The sequence below is a fragment of the Spermophilus citellus genome (genome assembly GCF_964194105.1).
Source record: "Spermophilus citellus genome assembly, chromosome: 11".
NCBI lineage: Eukaryota > Metazoa > Chordata > Mammalia > Rodentia > Sciuridae > Spermophilus > Spermophilus citellus.
The window spans coordinates 63,450,144-63,475,738 of record NC_138192.1 but is presented as its reverse complement, the minus strand read 5'-3'; the positions used below and the strand labels follow the sequence as shown (position 1 = coordinate 63,475,738).

At 39.4% G+C, this 25,595-nt stretch overlaps 1 protein-coding gene across 5 annotated transcripts in view; it reads right to left on the bottom strand.

Annotated features, from left to right (window-relative positions):
- The window catches only part of TANC1 (tetratricopeptide repeat, ankyrin repeat and coiled-coil containing 1), a 233,612-nt gene that overhangs the window by 138,940 nt on the left and 69,077 nt on the right, over positions 1–25,595 (bottom strand). For 4 of the 5 annotated variants that reach the window (XM_081260655.1, XM_081260656.1, XM_081260657.1 and 1 more), the window contains exon 3: positions 3,508–3,587. The exons of the other annotated variant lie outside the window; for it this stretch is intronic. In XM_081260655.1, coding sequence (XP_081116781.1) covers positions 3,508–3,568 — 61 coding nt within the window. In that variant the 5' untranslated portion in view covers positions 3,569–3,587. The remainder of the gene's footprint in view (positions 1–3,507; positions 3,588–25,595) is intronic. 5 annotated transcript variants of the gene reach the window in all.

The window sequence follows — 25,595 nt, the reverse complement described above, 5'->3', positions numbered from 1 at the left end:
ATGCACCACTCTGATGGGGGTGGTTGATACTGGGGGAGGTCATGTCTGTGTGGGGCAAATCTCCATACCTTCCAATTTTGCTATAAATCCTGAAACTGCACTTTTAAAAGAAGTTATTTAAAAACAAAAGATTGGGGGGCAGTGGGATAATAGATCAGTGGTAAAGCACTTTATTAGCATGTGTGAGGCCCAAGGTTAATCCCCAAAACCACACAAAAAACAAAAACAAAGGTGGGATCTCATTGGAGATTAAATAGAATGTAAGATAATTTTGGAAAAAAAATAGTTGATTTAAAATAACGATATATTTACCTATTCAGAAATATGGTATGTCTTTCCATTTATTCTTATTTTAAATAAGACTTTATCAATAAAGTTTTATCATTTGTTTCAACATAAAGTCTGTGCATTTCTTCTTAAAGTTTTGTTGCTACTGTAATATGGGACTTCTGTTTATTTTTTGAACAGTGGCAAGGTACCGAAAAGATGCCAACTTCCTATGTTCCTCTAGTATCCACTCTAAACTCTCGTCAGCTCCAGATTTGATATCAGATATTTCCAATCTTAGAACTCAGTATTTAATTTTTAAATTAAGTAACAGTTTAATAATAGTAACATGAAAGTTTTCTGATAGGAAAGGTCAGTTAAAATAAACATGTGGCAGAAGGTTGTCAACCTCTCTGGAGAGCTTTAAAATCAAGAGAGTGCCTCATATGCTTATTTTAGATCAAGGTCTTAGCATAAAAGAACAGGGAAAGGGGAGAAAAGAACCAGATGCCCTCATCTGGTTCTCCCTGCATTATGGTTTAATACTGATTTTTGATCACTTAGGTCTACTCAAGGTCAGGAGAAATACAGAGCTCACTTGGAACAGTGGGAACAAGGTGAATGTGTTTCCTGAAAAAAACATTTTAAAGTTTTTAATATTGCATCCTCCGACACGCCTCTATAGCCTCCAGAAAACATTTTTTTGCCAGCTATAAGCATTTCCTAAGTTTAAAAAAAGAAAAAAAGTATAATCATAAAAAGAGAATTTTGCTCTTTTGGGAGTTTAGTTTACTCAATGGCTTTCAACAGCTTTAATCACACTGTCTATAATATTTCAAATATCCTTATAAAATATAACTTGAGTTTCAACACCTGCCAACATTTTACCAATACTTTAAAGTAGATACATAATTCTTTTTAGGTACAAGAGAAGAGCTGGGGGAATAACAACTTTTTGATGCTTCTGAAAAATATTTGGTTTCTTTTGAAGAATGCGAAATTTAACTCTATTTTCCAAATTCGCAAAAAAAGTTCAACATAAAAGTACATATAGTAAAATATTGCCAGTGAAAAACTATAAAGGATGAAAAGCTTAACTCAATTTTTAGACATAATTTATACGATTATGAGTTCAAGCACAAAAGATTTTTCTTTTGTCTTTGCAACAAAGATTGGTTTAATTGGAAACAGTAGAGCAAAATTTTTCCATATTGAAGGAGAAATTATTACCCAAGTTTCAGAGCAGGCTTAGTAGATTAACCAGCTTTAATTTATAGAGAAATCTAGTTCTGATTTTTCTTAATATAATGAGCACTGGTACAGAACAACATATGAATGGTCAAATTTCAAATATTTTCCCCAGTCATCTTGTGACATAAGTTCATCAGGATTTAAAATCCAGTCTTTGTTCCCAACCTCACACAGCAAGATTCTAGTTAAGAGCAAACAGGCACATACCATACAGATGCTTTATGAGAAATGTTCCCATTGCTTTTCCAAGTTGGTTTACGTTAGTGAAAAAGCCATAGTGTGGGAATTATTATGAAGACAGGATTCAGAATAAGCAGTAGTTGCTCTTAAAGACCAAAGGGAGACATAAACCCAAGTCACATGCTCTGAAGCTGGAAAAGTTTCAAAGGCAAACTGTGTTCCCCGTCTGGCCTGTCTGAAAGGCACGAGTGCCTGAAGTCATTAATACTGTTATTTCCCATGAGCACCGCACTGGTCAAAGAGGACGGTAGGTCTGTTTTGAAAGACTCCCTTACTGTGTAGGAAGTTTGGCCCTGAGTGAAAAACCTGCTGGTTGATAACTCCAGTCCAACAGACAGCTTAGGACCTAACTTCATGCTAGAAATTACAAAGGCTTCTAAAGAACAAAGTTTTAGAACTGGTGTCAGATGAGCCAACGCTTAAAAAATAAATAAATAAATAAATAAATAAATAAATAACCAGCTTTCAGGGAACTAATGAGAAAGACATTTTGGCCTTGACCCAGAAAAGGATGAATGTACCCCTGGACAGAAATGATGTGAACTAAAATTTCTCCATAGTAACAATTCTAATTAATTATTCAAAGCTAGGAGTTGATTTTCTAAGGTTATGAGCTAACTACAGTCTCCTGTTTATATCATTAAAATCTGGTTTCTTCTATTCTTTGTATCTGCCTACCCAAGCATTAAATGAGAAGCTTATAATGAAATCTTAACAGCAAACCTATAATAAAGGCTCTACTTTTAAGGTGAGTTTGCCATTTTGCAGACTTGGTTTAAGAAATAATTAGCAATAAATAGAAATTTTATCTAGGTTCCACATAACCCAAACATTTATAAGACTATTTACTATCTTTTAGAAGTACAGAAACAACAGATATTAACAATATTCTCATAGGGCATTGTAAGATCTTTCAAATTGAAGAGTTAACCATAATTTGATGATGTTTCAGTAAAAAGTATTTACCTGTACTCTAACAGAAATCAAAACTGAAATGTTATTTGATATATAGTAACTCAAAAAATAAGCCATTCACCAATAAGACCAGATTAACATGAGTTTACAGAGTAAAATACAACATTTCAGTGTAGCCAATTCCTGCCCACAGACTTGTACAAAACAAGCAGACATCACACAGTTTTTCTATCAAGAGAAATAGAGCATAACACTGAGTGGTCACGAGAATAACCTTGAAGACATCACTCAGCATGTAATGCCATTAGGATCACAATGACCACACATGCACCAGTACCCTATGAACAGGAAAGAAACCCAAGCCAAATTAAGCAGCTCTTCTCAAAAGGAAAACTAGCAGTCCGGCAGTAAGTGGAAGTACACCTGTTAGGAGTAAAATCTGATACTCAAAAAGATGAGACTCAGTCAGCCAACAAACAGTTGGTCAAACATACAAAATGCAACTGCATGTGGAACATGGGAAAGAGCTTTCTAGAAATCAAATCCCTTAATATCTTTAACTCTGACTGCCTCTGGTTCTGAATGACCTGCTAAAATGATGAACATTTAAAGACTTCTGGGGGGGGGAGGATTTGGTTTATAACCCAAATTCAATTTTTCAAAGTCCCACTTTTCACAAGAAAGTTCAGGCATATATTGAGTTTCTCATAGCCACCAGGATGCTGTTTGTTCTAACCCTGTCTGACCCACTCCCCAGAGAAGCATCCACCCGGCCAGAGCCAAGCTACCCAACACTGCCCACGGTGCTTGCCCAACCCATTCCTAAACACATACCCGTTTCCTTCTTGTTTCCCTTTCCTCCCTCTCGGCTCTTCTTCAGCACAGCCTTTAACATTTTCAACACTCTTTGGTCTCTGAGGAGAAAAGGAGGGGAGAGAAGTTAAAGGTTGGAAAAGATGGAATACAACTTGTGAACTGACGTTAAGTGGTAACCTGTGTTTATACAGATCACTTAGATAATACAAAAGCACCTATAGTTTTATCAGATTCCTGTTAACAAACTGGTGGGAAACTAAATATGAAGACACAAGAAATGTTTAATGACTTTTAATGAAGTGATCAGATGTTTACTGTCTTGTTATATAAGTTACAAAAAACACACTAGTGCCTTCTCAGCATTCCACATCTAATTAAGGTTCTGAGGCTAAACCTGGGTACACTACTATAAGATATCTGGCGTGGTAATACCATCTTCCAACCTTAGTTCATCAAAAGAAGGAAATGTCAGAAGATGAAGTCAAAAAGATAATCATTCATAAGGATGCTACGTGGCCTAAGGTAATGTTTTACATGTACTACTCACTACATAATCACAAGGAAAACATTTTGAAAAGTTATCGAAATGGAATGATAAGCATTTGTAGAACAAATACAAGGGGAGCACAAATATTAAGGGGACCACATTTTAACCCTAGTGTTAGGCAACATGTCTAAACAGCACACACTCCTGTATGTTTTTACTATATATAATTAAGACTTTGGGATGGGAAAGGAAGGCATGTAGAAGGGGCTGTGGCATTATGATCAAATTCTTTATCAGAATGAGCTGTATTTTTAAGCAAGGCTTTCCTGGGCTTGTAAACACAACACAATAGCCTAGGCCTGAGATGAAACAGGAAACCATCCCTACAGCAAGAGGCAGACAATAAGACTATTATTTCATCATGAAGCTAATGTCCTTCAGCTCTCTCTTCACTCACTAACTCAGATGATGGCTGGACAACCCCAAACACTAGCAAATCCTGTGGGTCATGTTACCATCACAACTTTGCTGATGCACTAAGTGAGGAAAGTAGAAGGCAATCAGATGGCTCTTGAACAGCTGGGGGAGTGGAGGCAGGGAGGAGCTAAGTAGAAAAAGTCTCCTGAACCTGCCTAGCTAACTTGAATGCTTTAAAAGGCCTCAGTAATACCCCCTTCCACCTCTCAACTCCTGGAGGAAAGCAGAGGTTTTGTGGGGTTCCACTGAGAAGGATAAGGAGCCCCAGTGTGCTGCCATTCACAGAACCACACAACATAAGCAAGCAGAGTGACCTTTTTTATCATTTAGTCCAGGCTTGTATTTATTTTTCCAAGTACTTTGTTTTATCGATGAAGAAACAGAGACCCTGGGAGGCTGACTTGCCCAGGGGTCACTCAGCTAATTAACAGCAGGGCCAGAATCCAAATCTGCAGAGGCCCAGCAAGGGTTTGCCTTCCTTTGCTCAGCTGGCTGGCTGGCTGGCTGGCTGGCTGGCTGGACTCTCCTCTCAGATCAATAAAAGCTTTGGGCAAACACACAAACAAAACGAAGGGATACTAGGAAGATAATATCCTAGGGAGAATTTGGAAAAAAACATAGTGGTTATTAGGGTTAAATAATCTTACAAACAAGTCTATACACAAAAAGAGGGTGGCTCATAGCCTAATTCTGTTTTTTAAATGCTATTTAAATGGGTCCTAGTGAAAAGACCTAGGTTTCAGTAAAGGGCCAACAATGAATCTGGAAGAGGGCATGTATGCTTCCATACAGGGCACCTGTGGCAAAACAAACTTCTGTAAAATGTTGTAGTATAAAAAAAGACAAGAGAAATTAAACACATAATGCCTAATACACAGACATTTTCTTTTTGTAATCAATCAACCTTCAGGGTTTGTAATAAGCAAAGACTACAGGCTAAAAAAGAAAAATACTGACAGCCATGCCATCAAGGCTTCTACACAGCCCCTTGTACAACCTATGGTGACTCTTCCAGAGGCCTGTATTTACCTGGATGTCTGACCAGCTAAGCCCCATCATGTCCATGAAGCTGCCCGATTAATCACCCAGTCATTACCAATTTGCAACAGATCTAACCTGTCACTCAGAACATCCATGCCACATAGCAAGGACAAGGTGACACTGACTTTGGTGTCTCGTTCCAGACAATTTGCTTGCTGATTTGGAGCATGTCAACTGTTTTCAAGATAGTCACATCTTCCACATCTGTGGTCTTGAGGTAAATGAAAAAGGATAAATATCTGCTGATTTTTTTTTCTTCCAGTTCCTGCTTTCCTCTATAAATAGCAACTCTGGGGAAAGAGCTTGAATTGTATTCTAAAAGTGTTCAGTTACCTAGAGAAACTCACGGATTATACCTAGTGCAAAAGCAAGGACCCTAATACTACTACAACATGTACATGTGCACTTACACAAACACACACATGGGAAAGGAAAAAATAAGACTTCCCAGAAAGTTCAGTTCTGAAATTAGCAAAGATCCACATGGAGCTATTCAAAGTCATTTGGAAGTCCCAATACTCCTGGTCTAGCATCCATAACTGGAACCTGATATTTATGAACAGATCTAAAGATTGTGCCCATCTGAAAGGGAATGGTCAGAAAGAGCAGCTGTAAGAAAAGTCTAGAGAGGCCAACACTGTATATTCCAGAGAAGACTATCTAGCAACCCGACAGCATCTATGAACTTATGAACATACACCCCACAGAGTTCTGGAAATGGATGCAGTGCACTATCCGAGCCAGATACTCTTAAACATTGGTGAGACACAACTACTTCCCCTTGTTCTGACTCTGTATTTTGGTTCCTTTCTTAAGCTGCCAACAGTGGGGAGAGAATTATTGGTCCAGTCACTACAACTGTGTGACCTAGTGCTAAGATTCAGGGCATAAATTAATAAACCGGTACTCTGGCTTTAAACAAAAGCTTTCGTGAGCTTTGTCAAAGCGAGTCACTTTGCCGACTCCCATCCATTTAAGACATTCAGAATACTGAGTTTATGACTGCAGTTAGGAGACCAAAAATAAGACAAAGGTAAATTCTTCAGTGGCAATGCCACCATGAAGCAGACCTGTGATGGCATCCAGCAAGGGCTCCCTAAATACACCCTCTGCTTTCTCTCACACTTCCCTTCCAACAGTTAACTTCAACTACTGTCACTTTTCCCCTGAAAAGGTCAACGCTGACCTGTCATGAACAAGAACAAAAACAAGAATGATGTAAACCAGCCTTCCAGACATAGTCATTCAGACCCAGCTGATTAGAGCCCCACACATCGAACAGAAACTGCCAGAAGCTATCAAGTTGCTACTGGAGAACCATGCAGATGGTGAGAAAGAACTCGGGACAGTACTGAGGAAAGTACTTAGGCCTGTTTAGATTCTTCCTGGCCTCTTGGTACAGGGCAGGACTCCTTGGAATGAAGGTCTTATGACCTACTTTCAGGCAAGAAAATAAAAACCTCCTTTATGACAATGTTCAGGGGAAAGGGCAGGAGGAGTCAGGGAGATCTTCTTGCTTCTTCAGCTCTCAACTGGTAAAGGGATGTATTTTTAGGCTATGAAGTTATGAGTTCCAATAAGAAGAAAGGTCAACCTCTAGGTTATTGCAACTGAAATAAACTAGAAGAAAATTTCCTATGAAGTTCATTTAAAAGAAAATAAAAGACAGCTATGATGGCACTTGCCTATACTCCCAGAGAGTGAAGCAGGAGGGCTGCAAGCTATAGGCCAGCCTCAGCAATTTAGGGAGATCTTGTATCAAAATAAAATAAAAAGGGATGAAGAGGTATCTCAGTGGCAAGCCCCTCTGGGTTCAAGCCCCAGTACCACTGGTGAGTGAGGAGGTTTTAATATGACATTACCCTGGAAGGCTAATGACTTGAAGTCAACTAAATGCCCTTATTTTCTATTATCACTCCCCATCTCTGTTTCCCAGATGCCACAGACTCTTCCTCTTAAAATCTCCAAAAGTTAAATAGACCAGTAAAAGCTTACTTTCACTTCTGATATTTCTCCTTTAGCATATCAAGTTTTGGGGAAAGGGTACCACATCTCTGTCATGTGTCAGAATGCTGCACACCATATTACATTAGCATCTAAATTGTAACTAAAATCACCCCAGGTAAAAATAACAAGATAATTTCAAAATACAACACAATCTACCTAAGTTTACCATCACAATGGCAAATATCCATTACTTGTCTGAAATCACAGAATAGCACTAGCATTAAGATTCTCCTTGATTTAGATTCCAATGGCGGCGGGCACGGAGAGATCAAGTCTCTGACCTCTTCAGCTGTGCAGGCATAGGGAGTCGTAAACAACCTAAATCTGTTTGCTCAGGATCACTAGGCAATGCTGAGCTGACGTGGATCTGGGGCGAACAGTCTGGGCCTCTCAGAACACACACTGAACCCAGATCAGCTGAATTCAAGCTCCCGTTCGCCTGCTTCCCGCAGACAAACAGCTGTGACTCAGCACTAATCCATCCGGCTGAAACAACTGGTCAGCCCTTCTGATCCTACGGAGGTAAATGCCTACCGAGCCTTCATAGGTAGTGGCCACAGGTTTGAAACGGGGCTTGGGAGAGACAGTAAGGACCCACCCGTTGCATTGGTCACCCGGCAAAGGGAAACGAACTGTCGCCATTTGCAAGAGATACCACCATGGCAGAGAACTGACGTCATCAGACTGCGGCGGAGGAGATAACTTCATTGAAACCTGCGGCTACAGGTGTGTAATTCCCTAGCCTTCCCTCTCCACACATCGGGGAAACCTTAAGGGCCCCTCCCAGCTCTCCCGTGAGCGCGATAGCCAGACCGAGGGAATCAGAGGTGGCGCAGGACCCTCGGCGCAGAACTACCGCTCCCACCAGAGCTGACAGCTGAGGTCTCTTGCACCAGCTACTAGGGGCATGGCTACCGGAGGGCAAGTAAAATTCGCTGAGGATTCTCAGCCCCAAGCTCTACAAACTTAGGGTCTGAGGGAATGGCAAACAGGGAGAGTGTGCCCAGTCGTTCATGAAAACAGGGCTCCCGGGAGCAGCAGACCTGGCGTGTAGCCAGTATTCTGGTGAGAGGGGCCTGGCTAGAGGAAAAGTGGGAAGTGACTAGACACAAGAGGAGGCCCTAGGCACTCAGGATTGGAGACTCGCCCAGTCTGGGAGGAGCTGCTGCACAGTGATTGGTTCCCGCATATTGACAGGAGAAACTTGGCCTGGTGGGCACAGCGCCACCTACTGGAAGAGAAGTTAATCAAACTCTAAGACTGCATTTATTAGTTTTTGTTTTTTTGGTTTTTATTCTTTTCTCTTTTTTTTGATTTGGGTTTTTCTTTCATTTTCATTTTTCTTTCTTGTTGTTTTTCTAAATTTTTTTTTACAATTTCTAAAAATTTTTTTTCTTCTAATTTTAATTTTAATTTTTTTTATTTTTTAAAAAAATTTTTTTTCTTTATTTCCTATTTTTTTCTTCTTTTGTCTTTTCATTTCTTTTCAATTATCTTATCCCCCCTTCCTTGAATTCTACCTGCTTACTCTCATTCTCTTTAGTGACTTCTTCCCTTCCCTTCTAATACCTTTCCTCCCAAGCATCAAATAAATTTATACGAGTAAACAGTAACTCAGCAGTCAAACAGAACAAGAAGTAACATGAGCAGCTTCAAAAAGCAAGGAAGAAAAGGAGTACAAACAATGCAGGACAGCCTAAATATTCAGGAGGACCTAGAGTCATCAGAAAAATGGTCATATAAAGAACTCAAGGAACACCTTAGATGGAATGGAACCTTAAAGAGGATACGAGACAGCAAATTCAAGCAGCGAAAAAGAACACATTGAGAATGAATTACATAAACAGATAAAAGAAGAAGTTAAGCATCTTTATCAGGAGATAGAGATTATAAAAAATACTCAAACAATAATTCTAGAAATGAAGGAAACGATAAACCAAATTAAAAACTCAATTGAGAGTATCACTAACAGAGTGGAGCAAGTAGAAGCCAGAACGTCAGATAATGAAGACAAAATATATCATCTTGAAAAGAGTCTAGCCAACTCAGAAAGGCTGGTAAAAAATCACGAGAAAAACATCCAAGAGTTATGGGATAACATAAAAAAACCAAACTTACGAGTCATCGGGATAGAAGAAGGTACAGAGATTCAAACCAAGGGAATGAGTAACCTGCTGAATGAAATAATTACAGAAAACTTTCCAGAAATAAAAAAGGAAACAGATATACAAATTGAAGATGCATACAGGACACCGAGCACACAAAATCACAGTAGACCAACGCCAAGACACATTGTTATGAAGATATCCAATATACAGAACAAAGAGAAAATATTAAAAGCTACAAGAGAAAGGAGACAGATTACATTCAGGGGTAAAAAAATAAGGTTAACAACGGATTTTTCATCACAGACACTGAAAGCAAGAAGGTCATGGAACAATGTATTTCAAACACTGAAAGACAATGGATGCCAACCAAGAATTCTGTATCCAGCAAAATTAAGCTTCAGGTATGATAATGAAATAAAAATCTTTCATGATGAACAAAAGTTAAAAGAATTTGCAGCCAGAAAACCAGCATTGCAAAGCATTTTGAGCAAAACACTACACGAGGAAGAAATGAAAAACAATAACCAAAACCATCAGTGCGAAGTGCCTCGGTAAAGACAGAGGGCGAAGGGAAAGATAATCATGGAGAAACAAACTAAATTTTTTAAAAAAAGAATAAATAATCAAACATGGCTGGAAGTACAAACCATATATCAATAGTAACTCTGAATGTTAATGGCTTAAACTCTCCAATAAAGCGACATAGGCTGGTATCATGGATTAAAAAAACAAATACAACAATATGCTGCCTCCAGGAGACACATCTGATTGGAAAAGACATACACAGGCTGAAGGTGAAAGGATGGGAAAAAATATACCATGCACACGGTCCTCGTAAGCAAGCAGGGGTGGCCATCCTCATATCGAATAAAATCGACTTCAAGACTAAGTTAATCAAAAGGGATAAAGAAGGACATTATATACTGTTAAAAGGAACCATTCACCAACAAAACATAACAATTATCAATATTTATGCACCAAATAATGGTGCTGCGACATTCATAAAACAAATTCTCCTCAAGTTCAAGAATCAAATAGACCACAACACAATAATTATGGGTGACTTCAACACACCTCTCTCACCATTGGACAGATCCTCCAAACAAAAGTTGTATAAAGAAACTATAGAACTCAATACCACAATCAATAACCTAGACTTAACTGACATATATAGAATATATCAACCATCATCAAATGGATATACTTTTTTCTCAGCAGCACATGGATCCTTCTCAAAAATAGATCATATATTATGCCATAGGGCAACCCTCAGTAAATATAAAGGGGTGGAGATAATACCATGCATTTTATCTGATCATAATGGAATGAAACTGGAAATCAATGATAAAAGAAGGAAGGAAAAATCCTACATCACATGGAAAATGAACAATATGTTACTGAATGATCAATGGGTTACAGAAGACATAAAGGAGGAAATCAAAAAATTCTTAGAGATAAATGAAAAAACAGACACAACATATCGGAATCTATGGGACACAATGAAAGCAGTTTTAAGAGGAAAATTCATCGCCTGGTGGTCATTCCTCAAAAAAAGAAAAAACCAACAAATAAATGAGCTCACACTTCATCTCAAAGCCCTAGAAAAGGAAGAGCAAAACAACAGCAAATGTAGCAGAAGGCAAGAAATAATTAAAATCAGAGCGGAAATCAATGAAATTGAAACAAGAGAAACTACTGAAAAAATTAACAAAACTAAAAGTTAGTTCTTCGAAAAAATAAATAAGATCAACAGACCTTTAGCCATGCTAACGAAGAGAAGAAGAGAGAGAACTCAAATTACTAACATACGGGATGAAAAAGGCAATATCACAACAGATGCTAAAGAAATACAGAAGACAATTAGAAATTATTTTGAAAACCTATATTCCAATAAAATAGAAGATAGTGAAGACATCGATAAATTTCTTAAGTCATATGATTTGCCCAGACTGCGTCAGGAGGATACACACAATTTGAACAGACCAATATCAATGGATGAAATTGAAGAAGCCATCAAAAGACTACCAACCAAGAAAAGCCCAGGACCGGATGGGTATACAGCGGAGTTTTACAAAACCTTTAAAGAAGAATTAATACCAATACTTTTCAAGTTATTTCAGGAAATAGAAAAAGAGGGAGCTCTTCCAAACTCATTCTATGAGGCCAACATCACCCTGATTCCGAAACCAGACAAAGACACCTCAAAGAAAGAAAACTACAGACCAATATCTCTAATGAACCTAGATGCAAAAATCCTCAATAAAATTCTGGCGAATCGAACACAAAAACACATCAAAAAAATTGTGCACCATGATCAAGTAGGATTCATCCCTGGGACGCAAGGATGGTTCAATATACGGAAATCAATAAATATTATTCACCACATCAATAGACTTAAAGATAAGAACCATATGATCATCTCGATAGATGCAGAGAAAGCATTCGACAAAGTACAGCATCCCTTTATGTTCAAAACATTAGAAAAACTAGGGATAACAGGAACTTACCTTGACATTGTAAAAGCTATCTATGCTAAGCCTCAGGCTAGCATCATTCTGAATGGACAAAAGTTAAAGGCATTCCCTCTAAAATCCGGAACAAGACAGGGATGCCCTCTATCACCACTTCTATTCAATACAGTTCTCAAAACACTGGCCAGAGCAATTAGACAGACGAAAGAAATTAAAGGCATAAAAATTGGAAAAGAAGGACTTAAATTATCACTATTTGCAGATGACATGATTCTATACCTAGCAGACCCAAAAGGGTCTACAAAGAAACTACTAGAATTAATAAATGAATTCAGCAAAGTGGCAGGATATAAAATCAACACGCATAAATCAAAGGCATTTCTGTATATCAGCGACAAAACTTCTGAAATGGAAATGAGGAAAAACACTCCATTCACAATATCCTCAAAAAAAATAAAATACTTGGGAATCAACCTAACAAAAGAGGTGAAAGATTTATACAATGAAAACTACAGAACCCTAAAGAGAGAAATAGAAGAAGATCTTAGAAGATGGAAAAATATACCCTGTTCATGGATAGGCAGAACTAACATCATCAAAATGGCGATATTACCAAAAGTTCTCTATAGGTTTAATGCAATGCCAATCAAAATCCCAACGGCATTTCTTGTAGAAATAGATAAAGCAATCATGAAATTCATATGGAAAAATAAAAGACCCAGAATAGCAAAAGCAATTCTAAGCAGGAAGTGTGAATCAGGTGGTATAGCAATACCAGATTTCAAACTATATTACAGAGCAATAGTGACAAAAACAGAGGACACAGAGACTAATCCACAAAGCTACAACTATCTTATATTTGATAAAGGGGCTAAAAGCATGCAATGGAGGAAGGATAGCATCTTCAACAAATGGTGTTGGGAAAACTGGAAATCCATATGCAACAAAATGAAACTGAATCCCTTTCTCTCACCATGCACAAAAGTTAACTCAAAATGGATCAAGGAGCTTGATATCAAATCAGAGACTCTGCGTCTGATAGAAGAAAAAGTTGGCTCCAATCTACAGATTGTGGGGTCGGGTTCCAAATTCTTTAATAGGACACCCATAGCACAAGAATTAATAACAAGAATCAACAAATGGGACTTACTTAAAAAGTTTTTTCTCAGCAAGAGAAACAATAAGTGAGGTAAATAGGGAGCCTACATCCTGGGAACAAATTTTTACTCCTCACACTTCAGATAGAGCCCTAATATCCAGAGTATACAAAGAACTCAAAAAATTAGACAATAAGATAACAAATAACCCAATCAACAAATGGGCCAAGGACCTGAACAGACACTTCTCAGAGGAGGATATACAATCAATCAACAAGTACATGAAAAAATGCTCACCATCTCTAGCAGTCAGAGAAATGGAAATCAAAACCACCCTAAGATACCATCTCACTCCAGTAAGATTGGCAGCCACTATGAAGTCAAACAACAACAAGTGCTGACGAGGATGTGGAGAAAAGGGTACTCTTGTACATTGCTGGTGGGACTGCAAATTGGTGCGGCCAATTTGGAAAGTAGTTTGGAGATTCCTGGGAAAGCTGGGAATGGAACCACCATTTGACCCAGCTATTGCCCTTCTGGGACTATTCCCTGAAGACCTTAAAAGAGCATGCTACAGGGATACTGCCACATCGATGTTCATAGCAGCACAATTCACAATAGCTAGAGTGTGGAACCAACCCAGATGCCCTTCAATAGATGAATGGATTAAAAAAATGTGGCATCTATACACAATGGAGTACTATGCAGCAATAAAAAGTGACAAAATCATAGAATTTGCAGGGAAATGGATGGCACTAGAGCAGATTATGCTTAGTGAAGCTAGCCAATCCCTAAAAAACAAATACCAAATGTCTTCTTTGATATAATGAGAGCAACTATGAACAGAGCAGGGTGGAAGAGCAGGAAGAAAAGATTAACATTAAACAGAGACATGAGATGGGAGGGAAAGGGAGAGAAAAGGGAAATTGCATGGAAATGAAGGGAGACCCTCATTGCTATACAAAATTACATATAAGAGGTTGTGAGGGGAATGGGAAAATAAACAAGGAGAGAAATGAATTACAGTAGATGGGGTAGAGAGAGAAGATGGGAGGGGAGGGGAGGGGGGATAGTAGGGGATAGGAAAGGTAGCAGAATACAACAATTACTATTAGTGCATTATGTAAAATTGTGGATGTGTAACCGACGTGATTCTGCAATCTGCATTTGGGGTAAAATTGGGAGTTCATAACCCACTTCAATCTAATGTATGAAATATGATATGTCAAGAGCTTTGTAATGTTGTGAACAACCAATAAAAATAATAATAAAATTAAAAAAAAAAAAAGATTCTCCTTTTTGTGAGTGCCATATTGCCACTGCCTATCTACACAATTTCAAGTCCAAGCCCAGAGCTGAGGACACTGACTATGTTTATTCTTTAATACATACAAACAGAAGCCATAACACAGGCTTTGCACATACTCTGTTCTTAATATGTGTTGACAGATTTAACCAGGCTGCGATGAACACAGATGAGAGATTTCCTCCTGAATCAAGCAGTCAACCAACATTTACAGCACTTTATAATGGACAGAGAACATTCCTATATATTCTCATTCACCAGGAATGCAAGTAAACTCAGTTAAATCCAAAGTGACATCAGGGAATCAAATATCCCTTCCTAACCACACCTAAAATAACTTTTTAAAAAAAATCAGACCAGTTATCCCAAATACCTAACTCTTATACTTTTTAAGAACCATCTCCCATCAAACCATTCATTGGCCTCAGAGCAAAATCCTGAAGATGCCTTTATTTAACTAAATAAAGCCATAGTAGTAATATTTATAAGTGAAACCCTGAAAATTATGTTGCATAAAAGTATTAAGAACTATTTTTTACACCCTTAATGTTAATTGTTCATAAGTTGAACTAACTAGGTTTAAAGAAACCTTATCTAGTTGTAAACATGTCTTCTACAGGACTGCTTTTAGAACTTTGTATTAGCAATATCCATTGTTTACCAAAAGAAAGGAAATGGGTGGTGGCAGTAGGTCTGTAGCAGCCTACAAGATAAATAATACAGAATAGAGCAAATAAGAGAAACCAAAGCCAAATACAGAACACAAAAGGGGGCGAGGGGACACCCCGACTGTTGGCCGAAGTTTATGGGAAACCTTGCAGTTACAGAAGTACCCTGAAAGTAAGTGCCACTTCTCCAACACTGAAAGATCCCAGAAGGCTGGGTGAGCTACCCATGGGTGAATGCTTGAAATTCTAGAATCCCTCTCACATTTCTGCCCCCTGTGGTAGAAAAAAATCTAGGAATCAACAGACCTGGTCCCCCAGCAATGAGACTGGGAAAAGTAAGGGAATTTCTCCTGGATGCAGAGGCTTCGTCCAGAAAGGAGTTAAAACATCCAGAAAAACAATTACAACAAGGAAAGAACTGGCTTTCAGGTTTTCTTATCTTGCATAGCCGGGAAGGAGGGTACCAGCAAATTGTAATTTACTCTCTACTAACACAAAAGCCCATTCAGTCTTTATTCAAACCCATTCTATAAACTGAAGCTCCAATTCTACTGTTCCTTTCTTTATTGTTAGGTTTATCTTGGGCAAAAAGACCTCAGACTTAAGTCATTAAAAAGAAAGGCACATTTACATTCATAAATAATGTGAATTTTTAAGCAAAGTTTTAGGCATGAAATTCAAACTCAAAATTAGGTGGAAACTATTATGATAAAATCACTTTCAACCTATGATTAAAATATTCTGTAATAAGATAAATAAAAAAAAACTCTGCCTGAAACAACTTATAAACAAATACCTCTGACTCTTTAAAGTCATCATTTAAAGCTGCTAGAATATTACTACACACAACTTTGTTGAAAGAAGTCCTCATTTTATAACTATCTTAAAGAAATTTCATTTTTAGAGGAAAATAAACCTACTTTCTTCTGTATACAAAAGTCATTTTTTATATACTGTGGAGGGATTTATTCAGTTCAACTTTTAACACTGCTTCCTCCGTAAAGCCTACCCAGGCTACAGTGAGTTAAAAGATATATTTTCGGGCTGGGGATGTGGCTCAAGCGGTAGTTCTCTCGCCTGGCATGCGTGCGGCCCGGGTTGGATCCTCAGCACCACATACCAACAAAGATGTTGTGTCCGCCAAGAACTAAAAAAATAAACATTTAAAAAAAAATTCTCTCTCTCTCTCTCTCTCTCTCTCTCTCTCTCTCTCTCTCTCTCTCCTCTCACTCTCTCTCTCTCTCTTAAAAAAAAAAAAAAAAAAGATGTATTTTCTCCAATTCTGTATCCCACCTCATACTGATATATGATTATCAATCAAAATTATGGTAGAAAAGGTTGAAGTCTACAAATTCCCCATAGCACCAGAAATGTACCTTATATGCAATAAGTATCTTTAAATAAATGTAACGAGTTTACTGTGGAAAGGAAATCAAAATCAATGACAAGAGATTTTGATTAACAATTTAGGAATTCTTGCTGAGAGCAGTGGTGCATGCTTATAATCCCAGCAACTCCGGAGGCTGAGGCAGGAGGATTGCAAGTTCAAGGTTAGCTTCAGAAACAGTGAGACCCTGTCTCCAGACAAAAAATTAAAAGACCTGGGGGTGTAGCTCAGTTGTAAAGCACCCCCGAGTTCAATCCCCACTACCCCCCCCAAAAAAAATTAGAATTCTTTTGATACCATGTACTAATTTGCAATTTTATGGTCAAAATTATCTACTTTATACATTAATAACAGGACATTTACAGAACAGCATCTATTCTGTGAGGACATCTGAAGCACTGGCTACAGGAAGGTTTTATTTTGGTATTTCAAATATGTACACAGAAGGGATGGGGCAATGACAGAAAAGCCAAAATCTGAAATCAGTACTTTCTCTCTCAAACCAGGATGGGCTCAGACAAGGAAGTAACAAAGGGCAGCATTTCTGGAAACAATCGCTGTGCCTCTGAGGACAGTGGCTGTTGTGGTGAGCTCCTGCTCACCATAGGCTCTTGAATTCCCTCTCACACATGTTCCCACCCAAGTCTTACCTTCCTTCCCTAACAGCAGATAAAATACCTGCAAAATTATCACTATTGTGACCACTCAGGTATCACTTCTATTAGAAAAAGCAAAGAATTTCACAAGCCACCTCAACACTCACCTTGCTGTCTTCTAGAAGCCTTCTACCATTTTACCTGCTTATCACCCTGCTCCCGACAGCTGGGAGCCTCTGGAACTTTCCGCATCCCAACCCCCACAGTGTGTTTTCTCACTTTAACATCAAGAATGGTTGTAGAGGGCTGGGGCTGTAGCTCAGTGGCAGAGCACTCGCCTAGCACTTGCTTAGCACATAAACAAAACAAATGTATGCTGTCCATCTACAACTACAAAAATAAAAACAATTAGAAAAAAAAAAAGGAATGGCTATGGAGGAACATGATTTTAATCGATCTATAATTCTCAAAAGGAATGGCTGTGCCTCAAAACACTGTTATTCTTCAATGAATTAAAGTAAGTTCAACATCCTCAGTTAAAATGCAAAGCCCTGAGCAACGGAGAAGCTTGCCCAGGCTCTCTGGGGCTAATAAGAGACAAAAATGGTAACAATCTGATTTTCTAATTGAGGAATGAGCACTGAGCTAGCGTTGGGGCTCAGAAAACAATACCCTAGCTTTGGCCTGCCAAGTACTTTGAACTGAAGGAGAATGATAGGCCTCAGATGCAAAGTCTCTCTGACCTTCTGACCTTTCTCCTGTTTCGCTTTCTTCCCCAAGGGAAACCAGAATTCCTCCTTTCCTAGGTGAGTCATAGAAACTGAAAACCATTTCCCCTAAAGAAAGCCATAAAACCTTTATTGAGGGGGGCAGTACTGGGACTTGAACCCACGGGCACTCAACCACTGAGCTACATTCCCAGTCCTTTTATTTTGAGACAGGGTCTCACTAAATTGCTGAGGCTGGCCTCAAACTTGCAATCCTGCTTCAGACTCAAATTGCTGGGATTACAGACCAGTTGTTGGAATTATATGCCGGTTCCTTCCCCTGCCTTTCCATGGAGAAGTTGTTCATAGGGAAATTCTCAGATCCACTTTGTCTGATACACAAGACTTTCATACCAGGAGGGTCCTGCCACACACCAGGAATAAAAAAAAAATGCTACAGAAGCAGTACAAGAAGAATCTGAACAGATAGGACTTGCTGGGTGCCCCCCTTAGTCTATTACCATCATACCCTTTGTTCACTCAGTTCTGCTGCAGTACTTTCTTCAAACCGAAGCATACAAGTGGACAGTTATCCCCGGGTCTTTGGGTCCTCATTTCTGAAGGCCACGTTTCACATAAAAGTTGGATTCATATTTGTTCAGCTCATCTCTTATTAACCTGTCATTTGTTATAGGACTCTCGGCTGTGACTCTTTGACAGCTAAGAAAAGGTATCATACCATTCTCATCCTTGCACCAGCAATGGCAGTGTTTTCATTCTACACATGTCCCCAAAGTATCTACTCTGCCAAGCAACAAGGGACAAAGTCAAGATAGAGGAGGAAGACAACAATGTCTGCGAACATGGGCAGGAAGCTAAGAAAGTTCATGTTTCCATCTCCTCAGTGAAGAAATAAAATAAGGAAAGAAGTAAAGGTTCAAAATAACCCTATAGAAGAGGAGAGGAAGGCAAGTACAAGACCAAAGGACAGCTGAAGAGCTCGGATGGGCCAGCCCAGGCACAGACCAGGGTACAGGCCAAATGATGCAACTGCGGAGCCTCCTCTGATGCTTGGCTCCAAGAAAGAACCACCCAGAGGATGAGAGGACTCAGTGATGATCAGAACGTCTGCAGCCCAGAAGTGCTCAGAGTGCTGTGCCACGGAAACAAGATGGACAGGAAGAGAGTGACACCCTGGAAGAACAGCCAGAGAGAAAAGCAAGGGTGTCTCTAAGAGATCAAAGAACAACACAGTTGGAGCAAATGAACCAGGAAGCTGGAGAGTCTGGTTCTTTTAAATGAATCTTAAATTTTGGATGTGGACAACTTCACAGGATGGTAAAGCTCACAGAACTGAGGAGAATAAGCAGGGACTTGAACCGAGATCTGACTTAAAAGTTTAGGTACTGAGCCGCTGCCTCCAAAGTCCTTGATGAACTCAGGGGAGAGAAGACAGGAAATGTCCATGAAAACACAATGTACAAGCCACAAAAATGGCTTTGTACCGGAGTGACAATGTAGAAGTCACACATCCAGCCAATGAGGGCTCAGAAACTACCACCGACATGGGGTCCCAGAGGCCATGAGGCCAAAAGCTCAAGAACCCCCTGGGGTTTGAATATGGATCACAGTCTTGATTACAGTCTCATCCTCTCTCACACATAGCGGGGGCCACAGTACACCTCCCTGAAGATCCAGGTTCCAAGCCTTGTTACAGCCCTGAGTTCCGTAATCACCACACTGTGAGAACGGCATTTTCTCTGTCCCTTCTCTTTCCTGTTACACTTTCTACTTGTATCATACAACAGGGCTACAAACTCCGACTTGAAGGGACCACCTTCTTGATGTGTGGAAATCAACTCCCTGAACCAGAGACAATCCACACACAGTGATTTGGGGCAAGCTATATCACCTTTCAAAGGCTCACCTGATGGGACTACCACTCTCTTTCCTGCTAGACTGGGTAACATCAGGTCTCTTCCACCAATATGTGCTATCACTTTAAGTGTGAAACTTTATTTCTCGTGAACAAGACCAATTAAGTCACAGTAGCTGATAAACCATCGCCAAAGTAAAAGGAACCCCTCAGAGAGGGCTATGGTCTGAATGATAAGCTTTCAGTATGAAGAGAGAAGAGAACTTGAAGACATTTTTCAAAAGTGCTAAAAGGCACTCAATCAGTGCCAGCCAAATGAACTCTGGTTTTATAAATCTAAAGGAATTAAATTTTTAAAACTGCACTGCATCTGGCCTCAAAGTGAAAATGGTCAGACAACTTCAAAGATGCCCCATGAAAGGCAGCTATTCATTACAGAAAAATCTCTTGCTTATGTAGCTGACAGATGAATCTTTCACTTAATGCTCCCGAATAAAAGACATCAAAATCCCCTCCTCCTCTTCTGTTGGTGAATTGTAATGCCTATGAACAAGGTTATAATCTCTCCAAGACCTAATTTCATTAGGATGGGAGTTCCTAATACCCATGTAGTTTTTTTAACCTCCTCCAGATGATTTTAATGTGCATCCAGCAACACTTACCACACTTGTCAGGTTCTATGCTGAGTACTTAGCACCTATGTAGTTATTTAATCCTCACAATCACTTTGCAGAGGCACAGACAGGGTAGTGACTTGCCCAATGTCACACAGCTTGTATATGGTCATCAAGGCAATCTGGCTGTAGAGTCTGAACATTCAGTCTCTATGTTATGCCTCCTTTTTTGGATAAAAAAGAAAGACTAGTTCTCAGGGACTTTGTGAGGAAGTATAAAACATTAGTGGATGGGGGAAATTGCCCAAAATGCCCCCCCAAAAATATTTAACTTTTGACCACATACCCAGAGCAGAACCCCATGCCTCAAATCTATCCCTCAAGTTCTACTAGGGGTCCAACTAATCTGAACTCTTTCAAACTGCAGTGTTGTGACCTGGACGCACCATGCAACAGAATACATGCTAAAGGAGCGAGCTCTTGAGTTCATTGGCCCACAGGGGCAGAACACTGGGAGCTGAGCCAGAATGCCAAGGGGAAGAATTATCTGCAGCAGAGAACTTTGTGTCACATGCACAATGCTTCTCCCATTCTGAACACTTGGCCACTTATCCTCTTATGTTAAAGAGGAACTCAAAAAGCCACTCCATTTCTCAGTGACTAAATTGTATGACAGTTTAGACGTGACAGAATGTGCCAAAAAAATAGTCTGATGCCCTCTATTTCTTTCTCTAGGCAGGTCTAACATACTTAGTACATAGTCTAACAAACTTAGTAGGGTTTTAACCTTGTACACCAAGTTCTAAATTTAATTAGGGTATGCCTGCAGTGATAATGCAATGGAGAACTGAATCAAATTCATGCAAGCCACACAAGCATCCCCTCCCCCCAGAGCTAAAGCAAATATAAGCATATGCATCGCTGTCCTCATCTGAGATTTATAAGAGAAACCATTTTTAGCCATAAACATTTGGTTGCAGGAAGCAATCTTATAGGGAACTGCCACCAGGGCCTCTGAGACAGATCACAAGGGTATGCATGATGGCTTTATTTTTAATTGACTCCAACAGCCCAGACGGGGAATACCAGAACTCCAGATGACAAAACTCAGATGGGTCATGCTAGAAAACAAAAGCCAAAAGTGATAAGGAGGTTTTTTTAATGTTAACAAACCCAGGTTTCAGGTTAAATATTAACAAATCCAGTCTTAAAACAAGGCAAGAAAGATAAAAGGGTGCCATCCTTTTTTGTAAATTTGTAACTTGGGTGCCATGACTGCTTCAGTAACCCGGAACCTCTAACCAGAATAATGCTTTTGAAGAGATACCTCAGTGGTAGTGCACTTGCCCAGCATGTGGAAAGCCTGGGTTTAATCCCCAGCTCTGCAAACATAAATAAATACGACAAAATTGCAGAATCATGTTTTTTAATGTCTTTTGAGTAGAATATAACAAAGAAAATGAATTCATATTGAAACATCGACATCAAAATACTTGAAAAGCAATGTTGGGATAGTAATGGATGCTTCTCAACACAAATAAGAGAGCAGCAGGCCTAATAATTACAACTGCTTTTAAAGCAACAATGGGTATGACTGTTCAAACTCTCTCCAACAATGTGATACAAAAGTCTGTAATTTCTATATGTCAAAGTGACAGGTGCCGATGTTATGTGTTACGTGTTCTTATTGACCACATTTTGGCTAGAGGTTAGTGGAAATAAAGTTGTGATTTCTTCTGTTGTTATTCCATCCACCCAAGAGCACAGAATACTTCCCACCCAGTCTAATCAATAACCTCAAAGGTTAAGGACTCTATCCCAGGCCATCAGGCTTAAGACTGAGGTACTAAGAGCTCAGCTACCATTCTCCAGTAATGGTCGCTCTCCCATTTTTGGAGCCCCTGAAATCCAGAAAACAAAACAGTCATTGATAGATTGGCACACTTCAACAGGATCAGGTATTCCTCATATGCAACATGGCTAGCAATTAAATTTCAATTCCCATGATTAGTTTTCAAAGTAGTCTGTAAATGGTCTATCTAACAAGAACGTCCATCACCACCAAGATACTAACTCACCTGCGATAATCAGGCCTCTGATAACAAAGTGCAGGAGAAAGGCTCCTGGAAACTTACACTGTAAGACAACATACAAAAACGAGAAAGCCACATCTCATATTTGGGACAAGAGTATTTTAAACACACCATTGGTTTTAATGCTTCCTTGGTGCACTCCCCTTTTCAAAAATATTTATGGCCTGGCAACTACAGTCTCATTTAAATGAGTCAGGCTTCCTTCACAGTGAGGTTGGTACCTGGGGCACCACCTCTCCAGCCCGCTGCCTCATACAACAGGCCATTCCCCAGCTGTACACCCTCAATCAGGGGATTCCCACAGGAAGATAAATATAATTTAGTCTAAAATACATGGACTTACATTGGGCCAGCGCCAATTTCTCATGGATCTCGGGTAACTTGAGATGGTTTTTGTTCGCATGGTTAGAAACTACAACAGCAGCTGCAGGAGCACAATTCTTTTTCTAGACTAATAAAATTACCTAAGTCTGGCTCATGATTTCAGCTGTGGCAGCAGCCCAACTTCCCAGAAAGATGCAAGCCTTGTGCCACTCTAAAAGACCCGAGATGTTAGCTCTCAACAAACCTGGAGACATCAAACCCAACCCAACAGGGGGGAAAAATCCCTCCAGCTGAATTATGAATTACATTTCCTATGTTTGGAAATGGCAGATATTATTTTTAGGACTCCCATAAAACCTTAACCAAACCTATGAAGTTCAATCTTTACATTCAAAGGAAGGTCACATGCCATATATGGACATCAGGTTTTTTTTTTTTTCCTTCTCTAAAACCCAGTGAAAGGTTCAATTAAAATCCCCAGTGAGTTTGCAGCAAAACCTTTGATCACAGACTCTGTCACCACTTCACATATACAGACAGTATGATAGGTATCTCAGACATAAAGAACAAAATTGGTACTGCAAACTAGTGTGGAAACCACACATGCTGCACATACACACGCAGACTGCTTTTCTTAGGGCAGGGCCTTGGGGGGTGTTCAGAAGCTTGTTTGCAAAATAATAATGTTCCTTAAACATTTCTTGTATATGTAGCACAGCAGTATTTCCCAACATAAGTGTGTGGTCCAAAAGCCACGTTTAAGGAAAAACAGCCCAATTAGAACCCAGTGGAAAACAGAACATATGTTTCTCAAATGACTTTGAATTGGACTGTCCATGTGAACTTGTTCTACAAATAATGAAGATGTCGTACAGATGCACCAAGTCTTCATGGTCTCAATGAACTATCTTTCTGTTACAGAAAAATATGCAAGTCTGCAACAAAACTATATATAGAGAATAATTTTTTAAAAAAAATATCAAGTCTTGTTTTTAGGCAGTAAAACTTCCCAAGTTCTTTCTGCCTTTTCACAAACCTAATGAAGCCCATATTTCCAGGTGCTGATAATGCCTTGCAAACAATAAACCACGTCTCCAATTTAGACTTCTACCATGGCTTCTTAAAATTATCTCCTAGTAAGTCTATTACAAATATAAGACCTTTATTCTACAAAGCAACTGGCCACAGAAGCAGGAGGAAGGGAAGATATCTCACAGATATCTTGCTTAGTCTTCACAGCAGCATCAAGGTAGGAACTATAATTATCTTCTTTCAACAGAGAAGGAAATTGAGACTTAGAATCTCAGCAGCCTGCTCCGGGTCAGACCTTAGCAGGCAACATCTCACTTCCTTTCCTCCTCTGGGGGAAAACACATACTAGAACCTTGCTTTGCACCCTACTCCTTGGATCCCAAGATAAAATGGCAGATGACAGGTCCCCAGTACATAGCATGGAGCCTAGAAATAGCACTGTGGCAAAACTGCAATGCTGCTCCGAAAATCTGGTCTTATTTTAAATGACATCACTGGGTATTCCTAAACATGTTCACTTATCATTCTGACAGAAAAGCTGGATTCCATAATACCAAACATTCAATCCCACATAATCCCTATCCCTGGTTCATTTTTCTCTGTACCACTTTCCTTGGGAAAAGGATCAAAATGCCCCCTGCAACTGCTGTCTCTATGCTAACGACTATCTTTTCCATAGTTCTGCCTGTGTTACTACTGTACTTCATTTCCAACTTGCTGACATCAACTCTGACAACACAAACTCAATGTGTCCAAAACTAAACTTGCTAACTCTTCCTCTTTCCCCACTTCCAAAATGCACTCACCACCTATGTTCCAAGTTCCTGCTCAAAGGCTCTACATCCTATGGCCTCCTTGCCTTTGTCTTAAGCAAAGGACTACAGTCCCACTGTTCCTCCATTGGTCTCCTATAGAAGTGTCAAGGCTGACTTCTGTAACATTAGTTATGCCCTTGATGTGTACCCGAGGGCTTATTAAGCCACAGACTGCTGGGTCCCAGCCCAGTTTCTGATTCCTGTCCCTCAGGATCCCCACTTGCTCCTGCCACAGCTCCTCAGGATCCATGCTTCCCAGACCACTGGTCTCCTTCCTTCCAAGTCACACAAATTCTTGCTGAATCTTTTCATCATGGAGCAGCATAATCCTCACTAAGTCTGACATTTTCGGTCTCTGATAACAAAGTGTGGGCAGTACTGGCTGTGACCACTAAGGTATGTTCTCTGTCAGGGTCAACCAAAACAACCTGCAAAATATATTCTGTTTGGACCCTAAATTTATGCAATTTTGTAGAACACAGAAAGTTAGTTTCCAAATTCTACAGTGACGACAAATTAGTTTTATATATTGGAAGGGACCCTCTCCTTAGGCTAAATTTGTTACCAAACTCTGAAAGGGGGAATTACTAAGAGGGGAAAAAAATAGCATGTCCTCCTAAGAATAGGGCAAAAGGACCCAAGAAGAAACAAAACAGTTCATTTTGGTACAGCACAAGCAGGTTCAAGCCATCCTCCCAAAAGCAGCTTAAGAAAATAAAACTTCAGCACACTGTGCTTTATTGCACCTGTATACCTATGTGGTATCTGGTTTATGTAGATCATAACCTGTTCTGTTCTAAAAACAGTTTTACTAAGGATAACAAAAACTAGTTCTATGTGTACTGTCTTTCATGAGGTCTTTCCTTGAAAGAGCCTTTTCTGTCTTTAATACTGCCTGCATGTGAATGATTTAATCAGCGTGAACTTAAGAAATCCGGAGAGTTTATATTTTCACACGCTGTCATTTATAAACAAAGAGAGGCTCATCCGCACTAGCCAA